Source organism: Diabrotica undecimpunctata, chromosome 7 (genome assembly GCF_040954645.1).
Source record: "Diabrotica undecimpunctata isolate CICGRU chromosome 7, icDiaUnde3, whole genome shotgun sequence".
Taxonomy (NCBI): Eukaryota; Metazoa; Arthropoda; class Insecta; order Coleoptera; family Chrysomelidae; genus Diabrotica; species Diabrotica undecimpunctata.
In genome coordinates this window covers 141,816,343-141,840,437 of record NC_092809.1, presented here as the reverse complement: position 1 = coordinate 141,840,437, position 24,095 = coordinate 141,816,343, and the positions used below count along the sequence as shown (strand labels likewise).

Below are 24,095 nucleotides of genomic sequence, written 5' to 3'. Positions count from 1 at the left end.
TTATTCGTTCTCTATGCATCCTAAAAATCCACCTAAAGAATACATTGTGGAAAAAATATCAGGATCTGTCATTAAGTCTCGTGTATCGGGCCTATTATTGGGATCGGTTTGTAGCATCATATCGATGATTTCCTGCATTTGTTTACCATAAACTTTTGTGTTTACACGTTTTTTGCGACCACTGGCTATAGACAGGACTACGTTTGACACCTAGAAATACAGTTATCATTAAACTTCGTCATTATTAATCTATCTATCATTATTAAAGTGGATTTTAGAAAAGCATTTGACAATGTCAATCATGAACAATTGATAGATATTCTGCGAAAGACAGGTATTGACGACAAGGACATTCGAATTGTGGCAAACCTATACTGGGGTCAAACAGCAAGAGCAAAAATTGGCAACGAACTCACTGAAAGTGTGCAGATCAAAAGAGGTGTCCGTCAGGGGTGTATATTATCCCCACTCCTATTCAATATTTATTCCGAAGAAATATTTAACAAATGTATGGAAAATGCAAATGAAGGCATAAAAATAAACGGCGAGTTAACGAACAATATAAGATATGCCGACGACACGATGATCCTTGCCAGTACCATAGACGAATTACAGCAGGTAATGGAAAGAGTTTATTCAGTTAGTGAGGAATACGGACTGAGCCTCAACTTCAAGAAGACAAAGTGGATGCTGATAAGCAGGAAGCAACAGCCTGCTCGACAGTTACGGATAAGTTACATACTAATTGACCATGTAGAATTTTATGTGTACCTTGGCACCAACGTAAATGCAAAATGGGAACAGGCCACAGAAATTAAGGCGAGAATAGAACGAGTTAGAGCAGCATTTAGCAATATGAAAAAGCTCCTCATAAGTAGGGATTTGTCTCTTCCCCTAAAACTACGTCTAGTTAAATGCTACATTTTTCCGATCTTACTGTATGGTGTGGAGGCCTGGACGCTGACGGAGACGCTCACGAGAAAACTAGAAGCATTCGAAATGTGGGTGTACCGACGCATTCTTCGTATATCCTGGACCAAACATGTCACCAACATAGAGGTAATCCAAAGAATCGGAAAGGAGAAAGAAATCGTGAATACAATTAAACAAAGGAAGCTTGAATATCTAGGCCACATATTGAGATACGATAAGTACCGTCTACTGCAATTGATTGTCCAGGGAAAAATAGACAGTAAGCGAGGGCCAGGCAGGAGAAGACACTCGTGGCTCCAAAATCTGAGGAAGTGGTTCGGGCTCACATCGGTCGAACTATTCAGAAGCGCCGCAAACAAGATCAGAATTGCCATGTTAATAGCCAACGTTCGCAACGGACAGGGCACTTGAAGAAGAAGATCATTATTAAAATATAATAAAAAACGTTATTTATTATTAGTCCAGAGAAGTAGGGTACTTCTCACACAAACAAATTTCTCAAGAGAGAACAATTTTCAAACACTGCTGAAAAAGATAAAAACACTGATTCAAAAGAGAGCCTTCTATATTCCATCCACAAGGAATCTAAGTTCCTGTAGTTGGCTGTATACCATGTATCACAAAAGAATTTTATTAAAAATTCTTTATAAAAGGTATATAATTTAAACACCCAATCGGGCTATATCACAAAACGTTTTCGGAATCCATATTCCATCATCAGTGTCTAGGTATACATGTAATGAGCCACTAAATATGTGAATAAAAACCCGTTAAAAGTTGTTTGTTTAGTAGTTGTTTGAGTTGCTTTCATCAAGTCCTCGTAGACACATCGTCTCAGGACCAGAAACTTCATGTGGAGTCATACGTCGCCATGTTACCAAATCCACTGGTAACTTTAACATCATAATATTTAATACCATATAATGTAAACTAAATTTAAACAAACAACTTTTAACGGGTTTTTAGCCACATATTTAGTGGCTCAATACATGTATACCTAGACACTGATGATGGAATATGGATTCCGAAAACGTTTTGTGATATAGCCCGATTGGGTTTTTAAATTATATACCTTTTGTAAAGGATTTTTAATAAATTTTTTTCCTTCTATATTCGTTGGACAAAACCAATTAGAAAAAGAAAAATTAAATAAATTAAAATCGTTCTTCATTTTTGTTTATGTTTAACTTACCGTTCCCGAAAACATTTTCTCCATAGCACACATCTCGTACAAAATGCATCCCAAGGCCCAAATGTCAGATTTAGCGTTGTAGGGTTCCCCGTTGCAGAGCTCCGGAGCCAAGTAATTGCACGTTCCGATAATAGTATTGGCTTTGTTTTCATTGATCAGGGCTTTTGAAATGCCAAAGTCACCAATTTTGACGACGTCTCCACGTAGGCCAGTCAGAAATATATTCTCGGTTTTCAGATCTCTGTGAATCACTTTTTGTTGGTGTATATGATCCAGTCCCATTAGAATTTGACAGAAAAAATCCATAACGTACTAAAAGAAATAAACGATTATAATAAAGATGAAAGATAACGCTAAAAAACAATGATGTATTAAATAATTATGTATAGCTTGTTCATTACAAAGAGAGTTGTATTGAAATTAACTAATGATAATTATTACCTACAATCTTATAATTCTTGGTGCAAACAGCTCTATTGCAAAAAACCTCCAAACGAAAACTGTAAAAGATGTTATTTCGAGAATTACGCCCAACATTTACGCAGACAGTCAATCTCTCTAACATTAGAATGAAACAACCAATCGCTAGACGTAGAATGAAGATACGATATATATGATAAATTTTAAACTATAGTGAAGTCAACCTCAATTCACTTGTCAAACAATTTTTCGACATAAAAAATATATTTGCACATTTTACCTGTGGTGCAAAAGCATTTGGTCGTTCTTTTTCAATCAGCTGCTGCAAGGTTCCCTTGCTGGCGTATTCCATCACAATGTAAAATATCCCTTTTCTGTCGTAACTATCACAATACCGAATAATGTTGGGATGATTTAACGATTTCAATATCGCTACCTCGTTCTTAGCCGCCTGCAGCTGGGGTCCACCTAGTTCTAAGGTTATTTGTTTTAGCACCAATTTTTGTTTGTTGTGGATTATCTCACATAAATGGATGGTTCTGAAATAAATATGTGTGTTAAATAATATATGTTAAAATTGTATCCAGTAACTATAACATCTAAACCTTACCAAAAAAAATACTAAATCAATTATTGTAGCAGGAGATCTTCAGAACAACTAAAAGAGAAAATGAAAAGGCAGTAGAAAGACGATACAGTAAACTGTAGCAAGGATTCCAGACTTTGTTTCAGATGGTCTTAGGGCAATTTTTTTAATTTGTGTAAAAATACCAGCTTTTTTAATAAAAGAAAATTAAAACAGCATCAATACAAAAAAGTTGACACTTCATTTTTTTTAATAGAATTGTGTCGAATTTCTGAAATTAAAGGCTAACAACTATGATTCTAACAAGAGTCATAGGACAAACTTCTATAGGTTTGAATAAAAAAGGTTTTTGAATAAAAAAAAATGATTTCATGTGCCAATTGACTTAAACTCTATATGCCAATATAACAAAGTTAGTCAATTTATTTATTAACTTTTCCGTCGACCATCCATTTATGATCAATTTTAACACCCTCAAAATCATTGATTAATGACCCCTATTAATGAATGATTTTCTATTAATGAACGATTTTATTATAGGCAACACAACATACATTGCTTGCATAAATTAATTTAACCACATTTAACGCTCTGTGATTGGCAGTTACCTGTGGTGTAGGCAACCAAACATACCTATTTATATTCCCATTAACAAATTATTTAAAATGAAGTAGCCGCTGTAAGTACTGTCTGTCATTGTATGTCATTATTTATCGTTAAGTAAATAAAAATTTAAACTAAGATATTTTTATTTCTGAAAAGTATGGTCGACGGAAAAGTTTTGTAACGAACTCGTGAATTAAAATGGCGATTAACAATCTCGAACATTAACGCACTCGCTTCGCTCGCGCGTTATTATATCTCAATTGTTAATTGCCCTTATTAATACACTTATTGGTTAAATAACTATAAAAATACTGAAATTTTGCAACGAAGCATAATAAATTAACTGTAGACATTCTTCAAAATTAATTTTACGTTATTTTCACGATTCTATTTGATACAACCACTATTCTTCTTACATTAAAGCGTTGTAGAATCCTGTTTCTATCTTATAGTGTTAATTTTTCTCTTAATCGTTAACATAATCGTTTTGAAATTTTTAACACGTATTTTCAACTAGAAAATAATATTAATAATAATAATAAATAAAATTAAAAATTAATTTTGAGCCTCTATTACTAGGTGACAGATCTGTCAAGAAATGATCGGGTATCTACAAAATCTATATGCCGAATTTTGCAGGAAGTAGCCAAAAATTCAAGTATGTGAACAATGACTTGCAGATCAAAACCGGATTATTATAAGAAACAATTTTATCCCAGAGACTAGACGCAATACCATCAGAAGCGAAGTGGAACGGGAGATTAATAATCGAGAAGCAAGGGTGGATCAAGTCTCTAATGAAATACATGAGCAGATTCTTGAATTTTCCATAAAAGAAATTCAACCTGATAATACACAACAGGACTTAGCAGACCACAGCTACCAAAAATAAACCCTTCTAAAAAACTAGGTGCGCTGTTGCAAATTATGAATACCGTGGTCCTACCTAATTACGTCCTAGAAGCCCATACGCTGGAATATTTACATATGCTTATTTACTGTGCAGCAACAGCAACGGCTAATGTAAAGGGAATTAAGATCAGAACACGACGGGGTTTCAATGTCGGAACGACAGATAATAGAATTGCACCCTGGGAAAAACGGATTCTAAACAAGGTTGATTTAAGGCATAGGGATATTGGTCAAAAAACAGAATATATACAAGGAATAAAAAGTAGAAACGTCATCAAAAGAGCTGAAGAAATTTTGGATATTAGTGAAATGACATAATATATACGAGGAATAACATGTAGAAAGTCCTCAGAAGAGCTGAAGAAATAATGGATATTGGTAAAATGACAGAATATAAACGAGATATAATATGTAGAAAAGTCATCAGAAGAGCTGAAGAAATATTATCCAGAAAATTCCATTTATTCAGGATGGCTAAGGGGGTAAAAATAGATAGATGGTTTATTGGTAATAAATGAATACAAAAGTATTTTTTACAAGTCAAAAAAAAATATATGTCAATATAGTTTATACACATATGTAAATATAAATATAAAACATAAAACATAGATACGGTGTTTTAACTTATACTGTTGACAATTACAACACATTAAAATCGGAAGTAAAATACTCCTCGTATGTAAAAAAGGCATTCACTATAAGGTAACTCTTAATTTTTGCCTTAAACTGATGAAAATTAAGAGCTTTTATTATAATGTGAACCATTTCTGGATCTTTCAAGTCGGCCAAATTCTGGTATAAGATTATTGTTAAATCTGGTGGGATAATTATGAAAATTTACATGCGCATTGTATTGGCTAAGATTTTGTTTAATGTGCAACAGACACTGCATATTGTATGCACAAGATGAAGTTAAAATTTTTAAAGCTCTAAAAGAGTTTCTACAGTCTGCTCTATAACAGAGCCCAGAAATAATACGAACACACTTTCTTTGTTGTACAAACACTTTATCAATATAACCAGAGTGACTCCAGGAGAGAATAGCATATGTCAGATGAGAATGAAAATTACTATAATAAGCTGTTAAAATAGTTTTCCTGGAAGTCACTTGCACAAGGTTCCTGAAGAGGAAAAGTTGTCGGGAAAGCTTTTTCGATAGATTAACTATATGTTGTTCCCAGGTTAATTCTGCATCCATATATATCCCCAGAAACTTCGCTCCGGTTACACATTGTGGTAGACCAACGTTTTCAACACAAGTGTTATTTAAAATTAATTGTTATTTAAGTAAAATTAACACTTTGTGATTTAGAGTTGTTCAAAGAGAGACGGTTAGTTAAAAACCAATTAAATAAGTTTTTTTCAAATGTTTGGTAATCAAGGGTGTCGAATTCAGAACGATGATAGCTTGCATAGAAAGTAGTGTCATCAGCAAATAAAACAGTGTTAACTGTTTCATCACTTACACCAAACAACAGAGATTGTTTTTAAAAATCACACTGGTTGAAGTGAACATATTGATCACGATTTGATAGATATGAATCAATTAGTTGAATAACAACACTATGAAAATTATAATAAGGAAGTTTTCTAAGCAGAATACTAACACAAAACAGAATACAGAATACAAAAAGTCAGTAACATTATCTAACGATATTAGTATGCACTTCGAGCTAGACAAGTGCCGTGTTTTGGATATAGTCAGAGGAAAGGTTCAGTCCGGAGGATTCGATATACAAAATTGTCAAAACATCGAGGCTATGAGTGAAAATGACGTGTACAAATATCTAGGAGTAAAGCGAGTGCAGAAAATTGACCATAAACAAATAAAAATCAAATTAATTTCAGATTTTATACGAAGGGTAAAACAGCTGCTTCGTTCACATCTCAATAGTAAAAATTTATTTAAGGTACTAAACACCTACGCATTTTCTCTACATCGTGCGATTTGTCCAGTAGATGACACAACACCGATTAAACTGAGGAAACCAGAAATAAGCATAAACCATCTAACTAAGAACGAAAAAATGCGCATCTGGATGGGTAAATCTCTGCACGGGCGACGCGACATTCCAATGAAGTCAGTCAAGACTATGTCGACAACACAGCGTCTAACTATTGGTTGACATGAGAAAAGATGTTCTCAAGGTTCTTTACTTGCCATTCAGGATTAGGTTATCTTCTTCTTTTGGTGCCTATCCTCTGTGGATGTTGGCAATCACGTTGGTTCATACAACTTTGTTGACAGCTACTCTAAATAGATGTATGGTAGTCATTCCTGCCCACTTTCTGATGTTCTTCAACCACGATGTCCTGCGCCCTTGAGATCTTTTGGTTTCTATCTTGCCTTGTAAAATTAGTTGAATTAGTTGATACTTCTCATTGCGCATCACATGCTCTAAGTATGTCATCTTTCTCATTTTCACGATACGCATAATTTCCAGATCTTTATTCATACGTTGGATCACGGTGTTGTTTGTAACATGATGGATATAGAAAATTCTGAGCATGCGGCGGTAGCAACATATTTCGAAGGCTTCTAATCGTTTGGATGTTGCCTCCGTCAAGGTCCAGGCTTCAACTCCATATAAAAGGGTAGAAAATACATAGCATCTCAAGACTCGTGTTCTTATATTAATGTTTAGGTGCATATTACATAAAATCTTCCTGAGGCGATTGAAGACAGCTCTCGCCTTTTCTATAAGACATCTTATTTCCTGCGAGTTGTCCTATTCCTTATTTAGGCTGCATCCAAGGTATGTATGTAGGTATCAGGATCAGGTTATACAAACTAAAAATGACCTAAAATATAACGCCAAAGTTCCTCAGGTCCAAACAACAAATGCCGATATGGATATCAAGCCCAAGAAACCATCCAACATCTTATAGGGGGCTGCTAAGCATTTGCTGCAACTGAATATAAAGAACACCATGACTAAGTAGGGAAAATCCTTCATCAAGAGACAGCTTTCAAACTGGGACTTCTCCAAAAAAATTACCAATACGTTCCTGCGAGTATGCTTGAGAATGGCAACTACAAGGTATAACTTAGATCGCACTGTGCTCACAGACCAAACAGTAGCACATAATAAACCAGATATCTCGTACTAGTTAAGCTAACTAACGAGACAAACAACACTAATCGATGTGGCGATACCTAACAACAATAATCTGTGTGTTAAATACTACGAAAAAATCGCCAAGTACAGAGATCTGGAAATACAAATAAGGAGACAATGGAGAATGGAAAGCACCCAGATGATACCTAGTATTCTTTCTACTACTGGAGTTACTCCGAAGAACCTCCTAGAAAACATACGAAAATGTTTGGGAGTACACCGACGTATCAAGTCACCTAGGACTCGATAGCATGGAGAGTTCCACCAGACCTCAATCCTTTCTTTTGATGCCATAGGTATCTGGGATCAGTAAATTTTCCGCTTTGAGGGAGTGTGAGCCATATGGCTAAATCTGATTAATAGACTTCGGCAAATATGCATATTGCATATTTTGCATATTGTGCATATTTTATGCAAATATTTCATATTTTGGCATATTTGTATAAAAGTTTGCATAAAGTGCATAAAAGTTCAGATTTTTATACTGTATTTGAAAATTTTTAAACATACCAATTTATTTCAATTCTTGTATAAAATTTTGTAGTCATTTTAATCAAGAAATGATCTAAGTACGTAATCTCTACAGGTACAAAACATTTACAATTTCAAAGAAGATCAATTTAAGTAGCCCTCAACATTCTTAGAAAGTCTCGGTCACTGAGGCATTCAGTTATTGGATAATCGCTAAGGGTTCGCTCATTTGCATTTTATGATCTAATCCCCAAATCTATCTACAATTTATTGTATCTTAACAGCAGGTAAACGGCTAATAGTTTTGTTCCTAATTTAGGGATTTTCCAAAATCTCCCAGTTTATTGAATTAGGTACCTAAACATTTCTAATTTGATGCTCAGATTTGTAAATCATTTTTGTTTTGATATTCAAAGCGTAAACACTCGTTGTGCGTAACAAAAAGGAAGATTGTGATTTTATAATGCCTAAAACAACCAGTGCTTCAACTTGGATTAAACCTTATAAAGAGCTGTCTATGGATATGGGAAAAATCTAGTGTTCAGTCTGTGGCAAAATTGTAAGTATCTAATATTTTCTATTAAATATCTAATATTTCATACATACAGGGTGTTTCCAAATGACACTTACAACGTTTGACTGTAGATACTTCTCGAAAAATTGAACAAAACGATATAGTTAATGAGGGGTCAAACTTATTTACTTTTCGAGATACAGGGTGTTAAAATTAAAAAAAATTAAATTCTTTTAAATCCGTAAAATAGTTTCGAAACACAATTCCGATAACTGCCTTAATCTGAACCTTCTATAAATGCAAGGTATAACAGACGCTGATAAAGATGTTAATAGAGACATGGGGAATCTAAAATTTGCATTCCACGACATGTCTCCTCAGCTAAGCAGAAATCGTTAGCGAATTGGTTTCTTGTACTCATACAGAGTAGATCCGAATAAAAATAAAATTAAAGACAGTCAAGATTTCCTTTCACGCAAAAGTAGTCTATGTATCTGTTGATACGTATTTCGCTTTAATAAAGCTCATCAGAACAGTTATTCATAGGCTTTCTCAACGTGAAAAATAAATCTTTTCCTGTCTTTGTGAAGCAACGATAAAATGGCTTCGAAACGGACGCAATAGCGACATCTAATATTAAATCCGTAAAATAGTTTCGAAACACAATTCCGATAACTGCCTTAATCTGAACCTTCTATAAATGCAAGGTATAACAGACGCTGATAAAGATGTTAATAGAGACATGGGGAATCTAAAATTTGCATTCCACGACATGTCTCCTCAGCTAAGCAGAAATCGTTAGCGAATTGGTTTCTTGTACTCATACAGAGTAGATCCGAATAAAAATTCTTTTAGTTAATAACAACAATAACTTTAAAACCAATAAACGTATTTACTTGAAATTTAGTACTCGTAGGTTGTTTTTAAATGAAAAATAGCTTCCTTTAGTGAGAAAAAATTGTCCATGGTACAATACAATGGTGTGTATTTAGAAAAAATTTTCACCTTTACTTTTTTTTATGAAGTCAGCTATTCTAAAACACAATTATTTTTATTGTAATTGAATTAACAAAAAAAAAACTTTTGTTGAATTTTAAAATAAGTTATATGATGTACTAATGGTTAGTAACAAAAACTAATTTGTGGATTAATACTGCATTTAAAACACTTAGCGAGTGTTTTTTTTTTCAAACCAGTTATTTGATTAACCAAAAACACCTTGTATATTTTTATATTTTAAAGGTTGGGTTAAAATAAAGGTTTTTATTTTTATTTATAGATAGCATGTGAGAAGAAATTTCAGATAGACCAACATGTGAGAACTGCTTCACACATTGCAAAAAAAAGGAAAAATAGGAGGAAAACATCAAACTTCAATGGCTAAATGTTTCCAATCTACTTCAAAAAAATTAGATGAGCAAGAAACTTTTAATGAAGACTTGTGTCGCGCATTAGTGTCTGCAAACATACTGCTTTCAAAATTAGCAAATGTAAATTTTAGTTCGTTTCTAAAAAAATATTGCAAACTTAATGTTCCAAGTGATCGGTCTCTAAGAAGAAATAATGTGAACGGGCTATACTCGTCGGTGTTAATTAATATTAAGGAGAAAACAAATGCTTTAACAATTTCGCGTTTTATACAAGAAACATTAGCAACTTTTTTTCTTCCGACAACTATTCCTTCTAATAAATTACTGCTTATTTTATCGGATGCTCCTTATATGGTGAAAGCAGGACAAAATTTAAAAATATTTTTCCCAGATTTAATACATGTTACTTGTGTAGCGCATGGATTAAACAGAGTTGCAGAGGAAATACGAAAAAAATTTCCTCTTGTAAATACCATGATATCCAGTGTCAAAAAAGTATTTCTTAAATCTCCTATAAGAATTCAACTTTATAAAGAAATGCTACCTAACATTCCTCTTCCACCACAACCTATTTTAACGCGATGGGGAACATGGTTAGAAGCAGCTAATTTTTATGCAGATCATTTTGTTAAAATAAAGAACATAATTGATACGTTAACAGATGAAAGTTCCCAATCTCTTTTGGATTCTAAACAAACTTTTCAGAGTAACTTGCTTCAACAAGAACTTTCATTTATAAAATCAAATTTTAGTTTTGTTCAAAAAACAATTACTCAGTTAGAATCACCAAAACTGTCATTGTTCGAAAGTACAGCATTAATAAAAGAATTTGCGTCATGTTGTCGGAACGTTAGAGGTAATATTGGAAAAGATATTTTAAAAAAATTTGAAGCTACTATGGAAAAAAATAAAGGTTACCATATTCTTTCTGAAGTAGTCAGTGTTCTAGCTGGAAATATTTCGGAAACAATTAATTTAGAACCAAATGTTTTGGTTAGTTTGAAAAATGCTCCCGTTACATCAGTTGATGTTGAACGAAGTTTTTCCATATATAAATATATGTACTCAGACAGAAGCCACAAGTTTTTGTTAGAAAATTTTGAACACCACTTGGTCATTTATTGTTACCATAATTCTAAATAAGTTTATTCATACTTAAAAATGATGTAGTTACTTAAAATAAATGTAAATCTTAATGAATAGTAGGAAATATTTAGTTATGTACACTTTTTTTTTCAAAATAAAATTGTTACTATTTTACGATTTTTTTATTTATTTGTATGCATATTTTGTAAAATATTTGCATATTTTCGGGTAAACACGTGCATATTTATGCGCATATTTTCTACATTTTTATTTGCATATTTGCCGAAGTCTACTGATTAATAATAATAGCTTTATTGTCCAACAGGTATAAATTTAAAGGACAATTTTATATTTATTATAAACTAAATTTAAAATGCATTTATATTTATATTAAGAGTTTACATTAGTCAAAGAAAAGCTGAAACAGCTACCAAATAAATAAAATATCTAAATAAATCTTAGCCATTGTGATAATCTGATTTAGACTACAGTTGAATATATCACAATAGTTTACCAAACAATTATAATTTTCACACATAATAAATATGGGGGAGTTTAATAATATCAGATTTGTTCTGGTTTGTATAGTTCTGAATGTGAAATGAATGTGAATAAAAATGAAATTTCAAAACTTTTTATTCTTCCCACATAGATCCTAAAACAATTGTTAGATAGTAGTTACAGCGACTGCCTTGATACATTTTTATCATTTTCCTGGTCTGGATGGGCACATCAAACAGTAACGACATCGGAATCATGTGCGGACAACATACATACAATTTCGAAGAGAAGAATAAAATGGAAAAGAGACGGAGTCCAATAGAATAATAGGTAAAGTTAAAGCAAAACGGGTAATATACCTTGATAAAAGTATAAAAAAAAAGAAAAAACTTACCCGAAAGCTCCTCTGCCTAATAATTTGACGGGATTGTAGTAATCCATTATTTTTATTCAGTTGTCACTTTTTAAAATCTTTTATTTTTCTACTGTGTATCGTGGTCCCAAATATTGAATGAGCTTAATTACTCTAAAAACCACGTTTAGTTTTTGCAACAAAAAACTATCACAAACGGATAGATACGAGGAGTTGTCAAATTGTTCGAAAAAAATAATTTATAAATTATTTTAATTTTTTACAATTTATGTAGAGGCTGAGTATATAAATTGTTGGTTTCTCTATTTCTCTAACAATTTTTGATCTTTTCAGATGTTACAGATTTGCCATAGCCGTTAGAATTCTTTTATCATACTTTTTACAAAATCCAATGATCTAACACCATTTCTAATGTAATTAAAGCACTTAAACTTTCATGGCATCATCAACGACTCAAAAATGAATAAAAGGAACAGGAGATTACTACCGCTAGTGTCTTACTAGATTACTAGTCTTTGATAACGTCTATCGTTTGATAAAGACCATAAAAGATGTTCCGTGTATATTCTTTTCTTCTGGAACTAGAATAACTTGTACCCATATATACATATATGTATATTTTTTATAGGTTTAGATGAAAAAACATTAAATAGGTATATTATTAAAAACGGACTTTATTATTGATACATTTTTTTTGTAGTATATATAAAATTATACGATTATACGATCATTATAGTAGAAAACGCTGTCACTTATCTCCAAGACTTCAAACGCAACCTAAAAAAAATAATTTTGAACTTTAATAAACTATTAATAAATGTTGAAGTTAACTATTATTTTATATAGTCCTAAACGACAATTAATTGTAATGAGAAATAAATTTACATTTGTTTTGACGTTTCGATTTCCAAACCGGAAATCGTTTTCAAAAAAAAATCAAATTAGGAAATTATTGTATTTATCGTGTTTATAAATCGGCGCTGGGTGGTAAAACTGATTTGACAGTTGGCAGTTGACTTACTTGGCCTCAATATTGTAGGGTTATTTGTAGGGAGTACCCACAGATTCAAGTATCTGGACAGCGAATAGCAGATCAATACCGGGTAATTATAAGAAATAATTTTATCCCAGAGACTAGACGCGATTCCATCAGAAGCGAAGTTGAACGGGAGATTCATAACCAAGAGCTAGATGTAGATCAAATCCCTAATGAAATGCCCAATGAGCAGACTCCTGAGTCTCTCATACAAGAAACTCAACCTATTAATATGCAGCAGGACAACAACGAGCTGCATGATAGCATGCTTAGTGAAATGGCACGTGTCGTACAAGAGTTTAATGGGACAAACCCGCTAACCAGACCACCGCTACCAAAAATAAACTTGTAAGAAACTAGGTGCGCTGTTACAAATTGTGAACACTTGAAGTCCTACCCAATTATATCGTGGAAGCCCATACATTATAATATTTGCATATCATAATTTACTGTGCAGTAACAGCAATTGGTAATTTTATGGACATTAAAATCAGAACACGCCAGGGTACTAATGTCGGAAGTACTGAAAACAGAATTGCACCCTGGAAAAAACGACTGCTGAGGAAAATTGAATTATTGCGTAGGGATATTGGACAAATTATGGAATACATTCGAAGCGTAAAAAGTCGAAAAGTAATTAAAGAAGTGGAAGAAATAATTCTGAACACTTTAAGATACTCACAACATGATCCAGAAAACAACACAGCTCAACACTGCCTGGATAGATTAAAACAAAAACTCTCCATTTATTCAGGACGCCTAAGTAGATATAAGTTAGTAATAACCGGAAATATGACAATATAATTTTTGAGCATGCAGAAAAGTCTTTCTATGGAAGAAAATTAATTCGACTGTAGAAAATAAAAATAAATCCTACCCAAGCCAAGAAGAAGTTCATGAGTTTTGAAGAAACTAACTTTCAACACCAACTAGTCTTAACAACATCCATCCAATGGCGCTACAGCCCAAATCGGGCCTTGGCCTCCTTCAACAGGCTTCTCCAACCATCTCTATTTACCGCTGTTCTTTTCCATGAACGCGTTCCCAGGCAGTTCCTGGCATCCTCATCGACTTCATCTTCCCATCTCTTTTTAGGTCTTCCAACAGGTCTTTTTCCCTGCATTCTTGCATTTAATAATTTTCTGGGGATTCTATTCTCATGCATGCGGACCACTTGCCCTGCCCATCGTAATCTCTGCAGTTTAGTATGTTGTGCTAGAGTTGGTTCGCTATATTGCTCGTATATTTCTCTATTGTACCTAATTCGCCAGTTGTTGTTTTCACTTATTGGGCCCAGGATCCTACGTAATATTTTTCTTTCAAACACATCTAATGCATTGGCAGATTTCTGTGTCACCACCCATGTTTCGCAACCATAACTTACTATGGGCCTGATTATTGTTTTATAGACCCGGAGTTTTGTTTTCCGGTGTACGTCTCGCGATTTGAATATGTGGCCCATCGCGAAATAGGCTTTATTTGCCAGCACAAGCCTTCTATTTATTTCCGGTTCTTCTTCATTGCTTGCGACCAGATCCATTCCTAGGTATGTGAATCTATTTACATGTTCTATATCGTCAATAAAGTGTTGTTGCACCGGTCTATTTGATCTGGTTTGTATGAGTAGTTTTGTTTTATTTGTATTTATTGCTAGCCCTACTGCTTCTGCACTCTGTTTCAACTCAACGTAGGTTTCTTCCGCTGCATTCATTGTTCTGCTCATTATGTTTATGTCATCTGCGTATGCTGCTAATTGGGTAGACTTGTTTGTAAGTATGTTATTTCCGCTCACCGTCAACCGTCTAATTACATATTCCAGAACAAGATTAAAGAGCGTTGGAGCTAGTCCGTCGCCTTGTTTCAGTCCTTGCGTTATCGTAAACGCATCAGTGATCTGTCCCTGAATACATACCTGTGCTTCTGTTTCTGTCATTGTCATTTGCACTAGTCGTATTAATTTTGATGGTATGCCAAATTCTTTCAGTATATTAGGTAGAATTGTTCTATCTATTGAATCATAGGCTTGTTTAAAATCTACAAAGAGATTGTAAACGTCCATGTCATATTCCCATGCTTTGGCTAGTATTTGTTTAACTGTAAATAGTTGGTCAATGGTAGATCTATTTTGCCTAAACCCTGCTTGATATTCCCCGATGATTTTTTCCGTGAGAGGTTGTAGTCTTTGATTAATGATGTTTGTGAGTATTTTGTATCCCGAACAAAGTAAAGAGATGCCTCTATAATTCTGACACAACAGTTTGTCTCCTTTTTTATGAATAGGGCAGATTATACTTTTCTTCCATTGTTGGGGAATTTCTTCTTCTATCCATATCTCTCGTATTAGCTGGTACATCTGTTGTGTCAAATTCCTTCCTCCTTGCTTGAGTAGTTCTGCCGGTATTTTATCTATTCCCGGTGCTTTATGGCTTTTTTGTATGTGGATTGCCGTTTGGACCTCCTCTAGCGTTGGGGGTCTAGTTAATTCATTTTCTTCTCCATCTTTCCCCAGTTCTTGTTGTTGTACCTCCTGTCGTGCCTGCTGCTGCCACTGTTGTTGTAATGGTAGTTGTGTCCCTTTGTTTAGTAATTCCTTAAAATATGTCATCCAGGTTCTCTTAATTTCGTCCATATCGCTAATGATTTCACCTTTCTTATTTTTGCAGAGGCTAGTCCTCGGTTTGTATCCTTGTCTTAGATGTTTGATAAATTGGTATGCGCTACGTGTTTCGTTTTCCTTAAACTCTCTCTCTATGTTTAGTATCCGTTGGTTTTCATACTTTCTCTTTTTCTGCCTGCACAGTTTATCTGCTCTTCGTCTTTTGTTCTCATGTTCTGTTTTTCTCTCTCTAGTACGTCTGAGTATGTAATTCTTATGCGCTTCATTTCTTTCCTGTATAGCTTGTTTGCATTCTTCATCGAACCATGTTTCTTCTCTCCGTTGTGTCTTTGTTCCTAAGACTTCTTTCGCTGTGTTGAGTATGATACTGCTTATTGTGTTCCATTGGTTTTCTATTGTGGAGTCTGCTCTGTTTTCTTCTAGTAATTTTTCATCCACTGTTCTCTCAAATCTTTCTTGTACCTCAGAGACTTTTAGGTTGTCTAAGTTTAGTTTTTCTTGTTTTGTATATTTTTCCTTTACCTGTCGACTGATTTTGCATCTAAACCGTGCCTGTACTAGCAGATGGTCTGAGTCACAGCTTGCACCACGTCTGATTTTTGTCTTAACAACAATGCTGGATAAATTGAAGACACGACGAACAACTGGCAACACTACAGTAATATTCCTTATGAACCTCACCATTGAAGATGTCTCGAACATTATCAAAGATCTTCATAACTGGAAATCTTCTGGACCAGACGGAATTCTGGCTAAAAAAGTTTTGGAGTGTTCCTGAGCTTCTAACAGTATTAATAAGTCATGTTATTTCTAATCCGCAGGAAATATCACCATTTCTTACTCAGGAAACTACTTAACTAATACCGACGGATCATCAAGATCCAGCAAAATAGCGCCCAATGACTTGTCTTCCAACTTTGTATAAATTGGATATATCCTGTATAGCCCAGCGTATCTACTAACACTGTTCTCTAAACAATATCACAGAGCCTCAACAGAAAGGATGCGCTAAGGTTTGTATGGGCTGCAAAGAACAAGAACTTGCAATCGACTCAGTCATTTCTAACCAGGCGTACACCAAAAAAAAGCAACCTTTTTACTGCGTTCATTGGCTACAAGAAGGCCTTTGATTCAGTGCCACATGAATGGCTTATAGATATATTGAAATGTATAAAGTCGATAATAGTATAGTGACTTTTTTAAAGCATATAATGGCGGAGTGAAAGACTAAAATTCACCTTCAAATACCAGGTGAAAACAACATCGAAACTGAAGATATCCCAATTAACCGGGGCCTTTTCCAGGGGGACTCGTTGAGTCCACTTTGGCCCTGTTTAGCGATGAACCTACTATATTAGCTACTGAACTCCAATGATGACTCAGGTTTTAGCATCAAAAATAAGAATACTGTTGTGGCAGAGCTTAATCATCTGCTGTATATGGATGATTTGAAATTAATGGCTTCCAGTCAAAACCATCTGAATCAGATGCTGAAAACTGTAAAAACATTCTCAAATGATATCAGTAGGCACTTTGAACTAGACTAGAAAGTGCCGTGTTCTAAATATAGTCAGAGGAAAGGTTCAGCCCGGAGGTTTCAATATGTAAGATAGGCAAGATGATCAAAACATCGAGGCAATGGGTGAAAATGATACGTACAAATACCTCGGAGTAAAGAAAGCGCGGAAAATTGACCATAACAAATAAAAACTGAACCAACTTCTGAGTTTGTGCGAAGAGTAAGACAGCAAAATCGGCCATATGTTATTAGTATAAATCTGGTTAAGGCATTAAACACGTACGACTGTTCCGCACTTAACTACTCATTTGGTAATATAAAGTGGTAAAAAATGGATATAGATATTTTCTTTAGCGGAAAGTAAGAATACTTCTCACAAAGGTGCAAAAACACATCGCGTTATTAAGTGGATGACACAACACCTCTCAAACTGAGGGAACAAGAAATGCGCATAAACCACCTGACTAAGCAAGAAAAAATGCGCACCTGGATAAGTAAACCTCTACATGGACCAGATCTCAATGAGGTTAGCTAAGAATATGTCGACAATACAGCGTCGAACTATTGGTTGACATCAGGAAGGATGTTTACCGAGACAAAGAGGTTTTTTACTTGCCATTCAGGATCAGATTATTCCAACTAAAAATTACCTGAAATATATTGTCAAAGACCCTCAGGTTCAAAACTAGAAATGCCGATATGGATGTCAAGCCCAAGAAACCATCCAACATCTTATGGGAGGCTGGCAGGCGTTTGTCGGAACTGATTACAAATCGGTAGGAAACATTCTTCACCAAGAACAACAAACTGGAACTCCTCCAAACCGACCATCTCCCTTATTAATAATATGTTCATGACAGAATGCTTGAAAATGACAACTATAAACTTTACTGAGACTGCACTGTGCTCACAGACCAACCAGTGGCACATAATAGAGCGGATCTCATACTAGTTAATAAACTTACTACACAAACAACGCTAATAGATGTGGCGATACCTAACAATAACAACCTGCGTGTTAAATACAACGAAAAAATCGCCAAGTACAGAGATCTGGAAATACAATTGGAGTAGATAAAAATGGAGACAATGGAGAATGGAAAGTACTCAGACGATGCCTATTATTCTCTCTACTATTGAAGTTATTCCGAAGAGATTCTTAGAGAACATAAAACAGCTCTGGGTCTTAATGAACATATAGATGCGTAAGAAAATTTTTGGGGGATACTCCGACGTACCAAGTCACCTAGGGCTCGATAACACGGAAAGAGTCTCACCATAGCTCAATCATTTTGATACCGTAGGTATTTGAGATGAGTGAATTTTCCCCTTAGAGGGAGTGTGAGCCATATGGATAATAATAAAGTATCTGCAATTTGGTCAGAAGGAAATAAAATCAAATTTGTTATCTCAATATTTTGTCATGATTGTGTGACTTCTTCAGGAGAAAACTGCAAATTCAATAGAATGATTAGATGCTAATAAAGGCTGAATATTTCATTACTTATAACATATAATTGCTGCACGAGTAGAAATTTACTTTTTTTAACATATCTGGATTATATTGATTTAATAATTTTTTGATTTTGATATATTTGGGAGTTATGGTAACTGCAATACATTTTATTTTAATAGAATGAAGTTTGATATTGAAAAATTTTTAGTGAATAGGTTAAGTAAACAAGAGATCGTATTAACGAACTTATAAGGTGGAAAGGTACAATTAATTCTAAAGAAATAAGAAAAGACCAGGAGCATGTTAAATTAATCTATAAAATATAATTGATGGTACGTAGTGAGTTAGTATAAGACTGATATTCAGAAATGGAATAAAAATTAAGATCGTGTACCTAAAAGATTGTGTTTGTTTGAAGTGAATAAGTAATGTGTTTGTTTTTTTTTATGTGAACATGTTAGCAGAATAGAAGAAAGAAAAATGGTGAGAATCGCTCGAGATAAATCGCCAACGGGATGAAGAAGTATAGGCCGACCTCGAAAAAGGTGGAGCGGCAATCTGAACATCGATGAAGATGGATGAAGTTCAAATAGGCAATTCGCCTAGAATAAAGAAGGTAGAAGAAGAAAATAAGGTATGTACCACAAGGATCAATCATTTTTGTTTTCTTCTGTAAAGTAAGTTATTAGATAAATGTTTACCTGCTTAGCATCCAAATTGAAGCTCTTGCAGAAATTCTAGCATTTGGAAGGCCCTGTACACTTTTTGGGTTTTTCAGTTTTCTTTTTATTACATTGATTCTTTTTATTACATGTATTGTTTTTCTTAGGCGGTGGTGGACGTGTATTGTTGCAGGTAGTGGGACAAGGCGGTGGTGGTGGACAACAAGGTGGTGGTGGTGGACAACAAGGTTTCGGTGGGGGACAAGGTGGCGGGCAGGGGGGACGTGGCGGACACGGAGGTGGACATGGACAGGGAGGTGGACACGGAGGTGGACATTTAGGTATGTTGTCTTCTGGACACGGCTTAGGACACGGTGTCAATGATGCTGGCACGCAAATTGGTTTCGGCGAACTGTCAGAATCTTGGATAAATTTTATAAAATCTGTAAAACATAATCTTATTTAAGTTTATAATAAGACAAAATGTTATTGCAAGATATATGTCATTTAATGTATCAAATCTGCAAAAATTCACATCTTCCAGCAAAATCTATTGCTTCGATGTATATTAAAAGTCAATATATGGCCTAGAAGAACTATTTGTCAACCTCTTATGTTTGAATTAAAAATCAATCGAGTGCTATAACGTCATTTTTGGCTCCCATGCCTTCGTCAGACACTCGGGATCTATAAAATCTCAAACACGCTAGGCAGACGAATGTCCCTAATTATTTCCCACTTAAGTGGTTAAGCGTACAAAGATGCCTGGGTATCTACTTTAATAGCCATGAACGAAAACAACTTAATAATATCAATATTGTTTTCTGTCCTTTGTGCTATACTAACTATGCAAAAATTCACATCTAGGAGAAGCTTGCTATTACTTCAATGTATTAAAAGAAAATAATTTATATACGCCCATATGTGGCATAGGCATAGGAGAATGGGTTTGATTTTGTATTCAGCCGAGTATCTGACGATGGCGTGGGAGCCTGAAATGACGTCACAACACTATGTTGACTAATAATTCAAACACGAGGTTGACGAATTGTTTTAGTAGCATCACGAGATGGTACTTAGTAACAAGCAGCATTTTTTTTATTCGGAATATTTTCAAGGAATAAAAAGTTTTATTACAGAACTAACAGATTCCACTTAAGCAGCTCTGAAGGAATGTAAACGCATTGCTCCATCCATTACCCCATTTACATAAAATCTAGCATACATAAGCTTCAATTTTAAACTTCTTGTTGAGGACAAAAAAATGAAAAAACAAAATTTGAGTTTTTGTGAGTTAGTCGATTTGATTAATCAAATTAAGGAATCTTTTCGTAGGCATAGGACAAGAAAACGTAGATATATCTGTAGGAAATAAATTTCAATATATTTTAAACAAATTTTTATTTTGGAAAGAATTTTCTATTTAGGAAAAAGTTGCGAAATTTCATCAATGTGATCCTGTACCAGATTTTAAACTGCTGCATTTCAACATAAATAAGTTTAAAAATGTACCAATACCTTTTGTTGGTGTTGAAAGAAGTGTTTCGATTTAAAAACATTTATACACAGATAGAAAACATAATATTTTAATGGCAAATTTTGAAAAACAAATTATTGTTAATTGTTTTCATAACCATAACACTAGTTTGTGAAATTGCCCATCTACTGTAAGTATACACACTCAAAAATGTTTTGCATAATGTAATATTTTCAAAATTATCCACCAAATCTGGTGAAATCTATTTTTTTTTTTAACAAAATACTTTATTATATATATAAAATTGTATGTTTTGAAAAAAACAATAAACAAAATTTAAAGGATTAACAATTTATTATTATTTATATTATGTATTATAAATATATTTTTTTAAATTTGTACAGATATAGGAACTAATACTTAATATGCCATATTTCCACCTCTTGCATCAATGCAAGACTGAATGCGATGTCCCATTGCTTCTTATAAGTGTATTAATGTAGTTCTGGTCCATGTTGCCCCATTCTTCAATCGCTGCTATTCTAAGGTCTTGTAGTGTCCTTGGGGGTGGCTGTCGTGACTGAATTTTTCTTTTTAGCATATCCCATCCGTGCTCAACGAGATTGAGGTTAGGTGAGCAAGGTGGCCATTGTAATCTGACGATATCTTCTGTCTCTAAAAAATCTGCCACATGTCTCGTACGATGGGGAGGCGCATTGTCGTCCATAAAAATAAATTCTGGACCAACGGCTCCTCGCCACAAGCGTACAACAGGCCTAAGAATGGTATTAATATAAATTTGTCCATTCATGTTACCAACAATAGGAATTAAAGGAGTTTTATTATTTAGCATGATGCCGCACCAAAACCTTATGGAGCCACCTTGATATGGGACTCTTTGGACAGCTTGGTTAAGTCTATCCTGTCGATTTGGGTTCCTTCAAATCCTAATTCGGGGATTATCTGACAAAAGGCTAATTTTGGTTTCATCAGAAAATAACACGTTTTCCCATCTGTTGTCATTCCATTGTAAATGTTCATTGGCCCATTCCAGTCGCGTCCTTTTCTGCTCTAACGTAAGCTTTGGTACAAATAATGGTCTTCTTGTAAATAAATTCGCCGAATGCAACCTGTTTCTAATAGTCTGATCGCAAATTACTTTAATTAACGTTAAAAAGCGTTCTTGGACATTGGTAGTAATTCTGGGTCTTCCGCTTTTTGGACGATCGCTAACAGAATTCGTCTCTCAATATTTTTTCAGAATCCGAGACACATCACTCTGATTAACTCCAACTTGGACAGCAACGTCGAATTGTGTGTGGCCTTCCTCAATCAAAGTAACGATTCTCGCTCTGTTGAACTCAGATATCACTTGTCTATTCATATTGTTCACTACAAAGTGAATAAAACGCAAACCAATTTTTACAAATATCGGTTTTCGAAAACTAATGAACGCAATATGAATACTGAGAATTTTTGTCACGATTAAAGCTACGGTTTGTTAGAACAGTGCGCAGCGCACAGCATACACGTACAGCAGAATCTGTTTTATTCGATTCACGGCAGTTTTGGTTGAGTCGGTTTGTTAGATTAATTCGCATAAATACTCTGTCGTTCTGAAAACAAGTTTAGAAATTAGAACCTAACCTTACCTAACCTAACCTTCTTGCCTATGGAAATTTTTTTCACGTTTATTCTCTCAAAGGTTGTACGTTTAAAAAAATGAATTCTCGCAAACTTAACGCAATAATTTTATTATTTCAAGAAGAGGAGAAAGAAGAAGAGTTGATAACGTTAAATCTAAATAAAATAAATAAAAATGTAAACGAAATTTTTTCATGTCTTAATACAGAAGGTGCTTTTAAATTAAAAGTCGAAGAAATATTGTTTAAAAGGAGGAAAAATTTCGAGAATATTTAAGACTTTCCAGGGATTTATTTGGAACTGTCTTACAATTTGTACTAGATCCAGTAGGCTTTTATCTTCCTCAGGAGAAAATTTAGTAAGCATCATTTAATTATTACAATAATAATAACTATATAAAAATACAATTATAATTTCGGTATAGATGTGTACGCTGTGAGCTCAGCTGAACGTTTGCGTCCAAATCAAATCGCAGTTGATTTCAGCGCACACCGTCGACGTACACGTCGTGCTCTGCAGTGCGCGCAGCTCAGCAGAACCTAACAAACCGTTATCATAGAGAACCATTCCTTTAATTTTGACGAACGTACGCGGCGTTCGACTGACTGTGAGTGATGCGTCGCTCACTGTTCTAACAAACCATAGCGAAACAAACAATAAAATACATTATTTTAGTAGACAAAAAAAATCAGTGCAAAAAATTTCAAATGAGAAACGTTCAGTGGCGTTACAGATAATAATCAAAACATTTTTGAGTTACTGTATTTCTTAAAATATATTAAAATAAATAATTGTCAAAATTGTCTTTCAATCTTACTGCAGTTTTAATCTAGAGATATGGGTTTTTAAATACTAGTAGGAAGGCATTTTAAATTACTATTATTATATGAATTGGTTTTTAAATGCAAAATTTATTAACAATACGAAAATTAACGTGTGAATATAATACGCATATTTTTTTAAAAATTTTGCATATTTGCTCCAATTTTGCTCAAATTATCACAAATTGTAAATAAAAAATATACAAACCTATTATCCTGTTCGCATAACCGACTTCATTGTCGTACCAAGCGATAAGTTTGTAGAACTTTTCGTTGAGTTGTATTCCTGCTCCAGCATCGAATATCGACGAACATTTACAACCGATGAAGTCTGACGAAACGACTTCTTCTTCAGTATATCCCAGGATCCCTTTTAGTCGACAACCAGCAGCGTCACGCACGGCACATTTGATACCGTAGTAGTCGGTGCAAGTGCACAGTTTGACAGTTAGATCTACCACAGATACGATCGGTGTTGGTACTCTGAATGCAAGTCCTGCAAAGGAAGAAAGTTTATTTTAATATCAATGTGGTATTTTTTCAAAAATAAATGATACAAGCAGAGGTAGAAAAATCAATTGGTGACATATAGAATGAATGTAATGGGTCTTCCAATAAAGACTTCCGAACTTTGACAATTGGTAGCGGCCATATTATCGAAGTTACATCTATCAACTTGGCTGTGATTTATCATCATAATGGCTATTCTGGTTAGTATATACAGGTTAAGTTTTCAGTGCAGCATTGGTCAATAATTCCATTATGATACAGAATATTCAA

At 34.2% G+C, this 24,095-nt stretch overlaps 2 protein-coding genes across 2 annotated transcripts in view; both read right to left on the bottom strand.

Moving 5' to 3' along the window:
- Positions 1–12,238, bottom strand: LOC140445944 (serine/threonine-protein kinase Nek8-like). The gene is made up of 4 exons (XM_072538393.1): positions 12,105–12,238; positions 2,826–3,084; positions 2,126–2,437; positions 1–210 (listed from the first exon to the last, which is right to left on the bottom strand). The coding sequence occupies exons 1-4, from the start codon at positions 12,149–12,151 to the stop codon at positions 1–3; spliced, it is 828 nt and encodes a 275-aa protein (XP_072394494.1). The 5' UTR covers positions 12,152–12,238.
- Positions 12,239–12,739: 501 nt separating this feature from the next.
- LOC140445942 (uncharacterized) overlaps positions 12,740–24,095 on the bottom strand; it is a 52,654-nt gene continuing 41,298 nt past the window's right edge. Inside the window, exons 4-6 of the mRNA XM_072538391.1 lie at positions 23,524–23,811; positions 19,413–19,816; positions 12,740–12,860 (exon numbers count right to left, since the gene is read on the bottom strand). Of these exons, the coding sequence (XP_072394492.1) occupies positions 19,449–19,816; positions 23,524–23,811 (656 nt within the window). The 3' untranslated portion in view covers positions 12,740–12,860; positions 19,413–19,448. The remainder of the gene's footprint in view (positions 12,861–19,412; positions 19,817–23,523; positions 23,812–24,095) is intronic.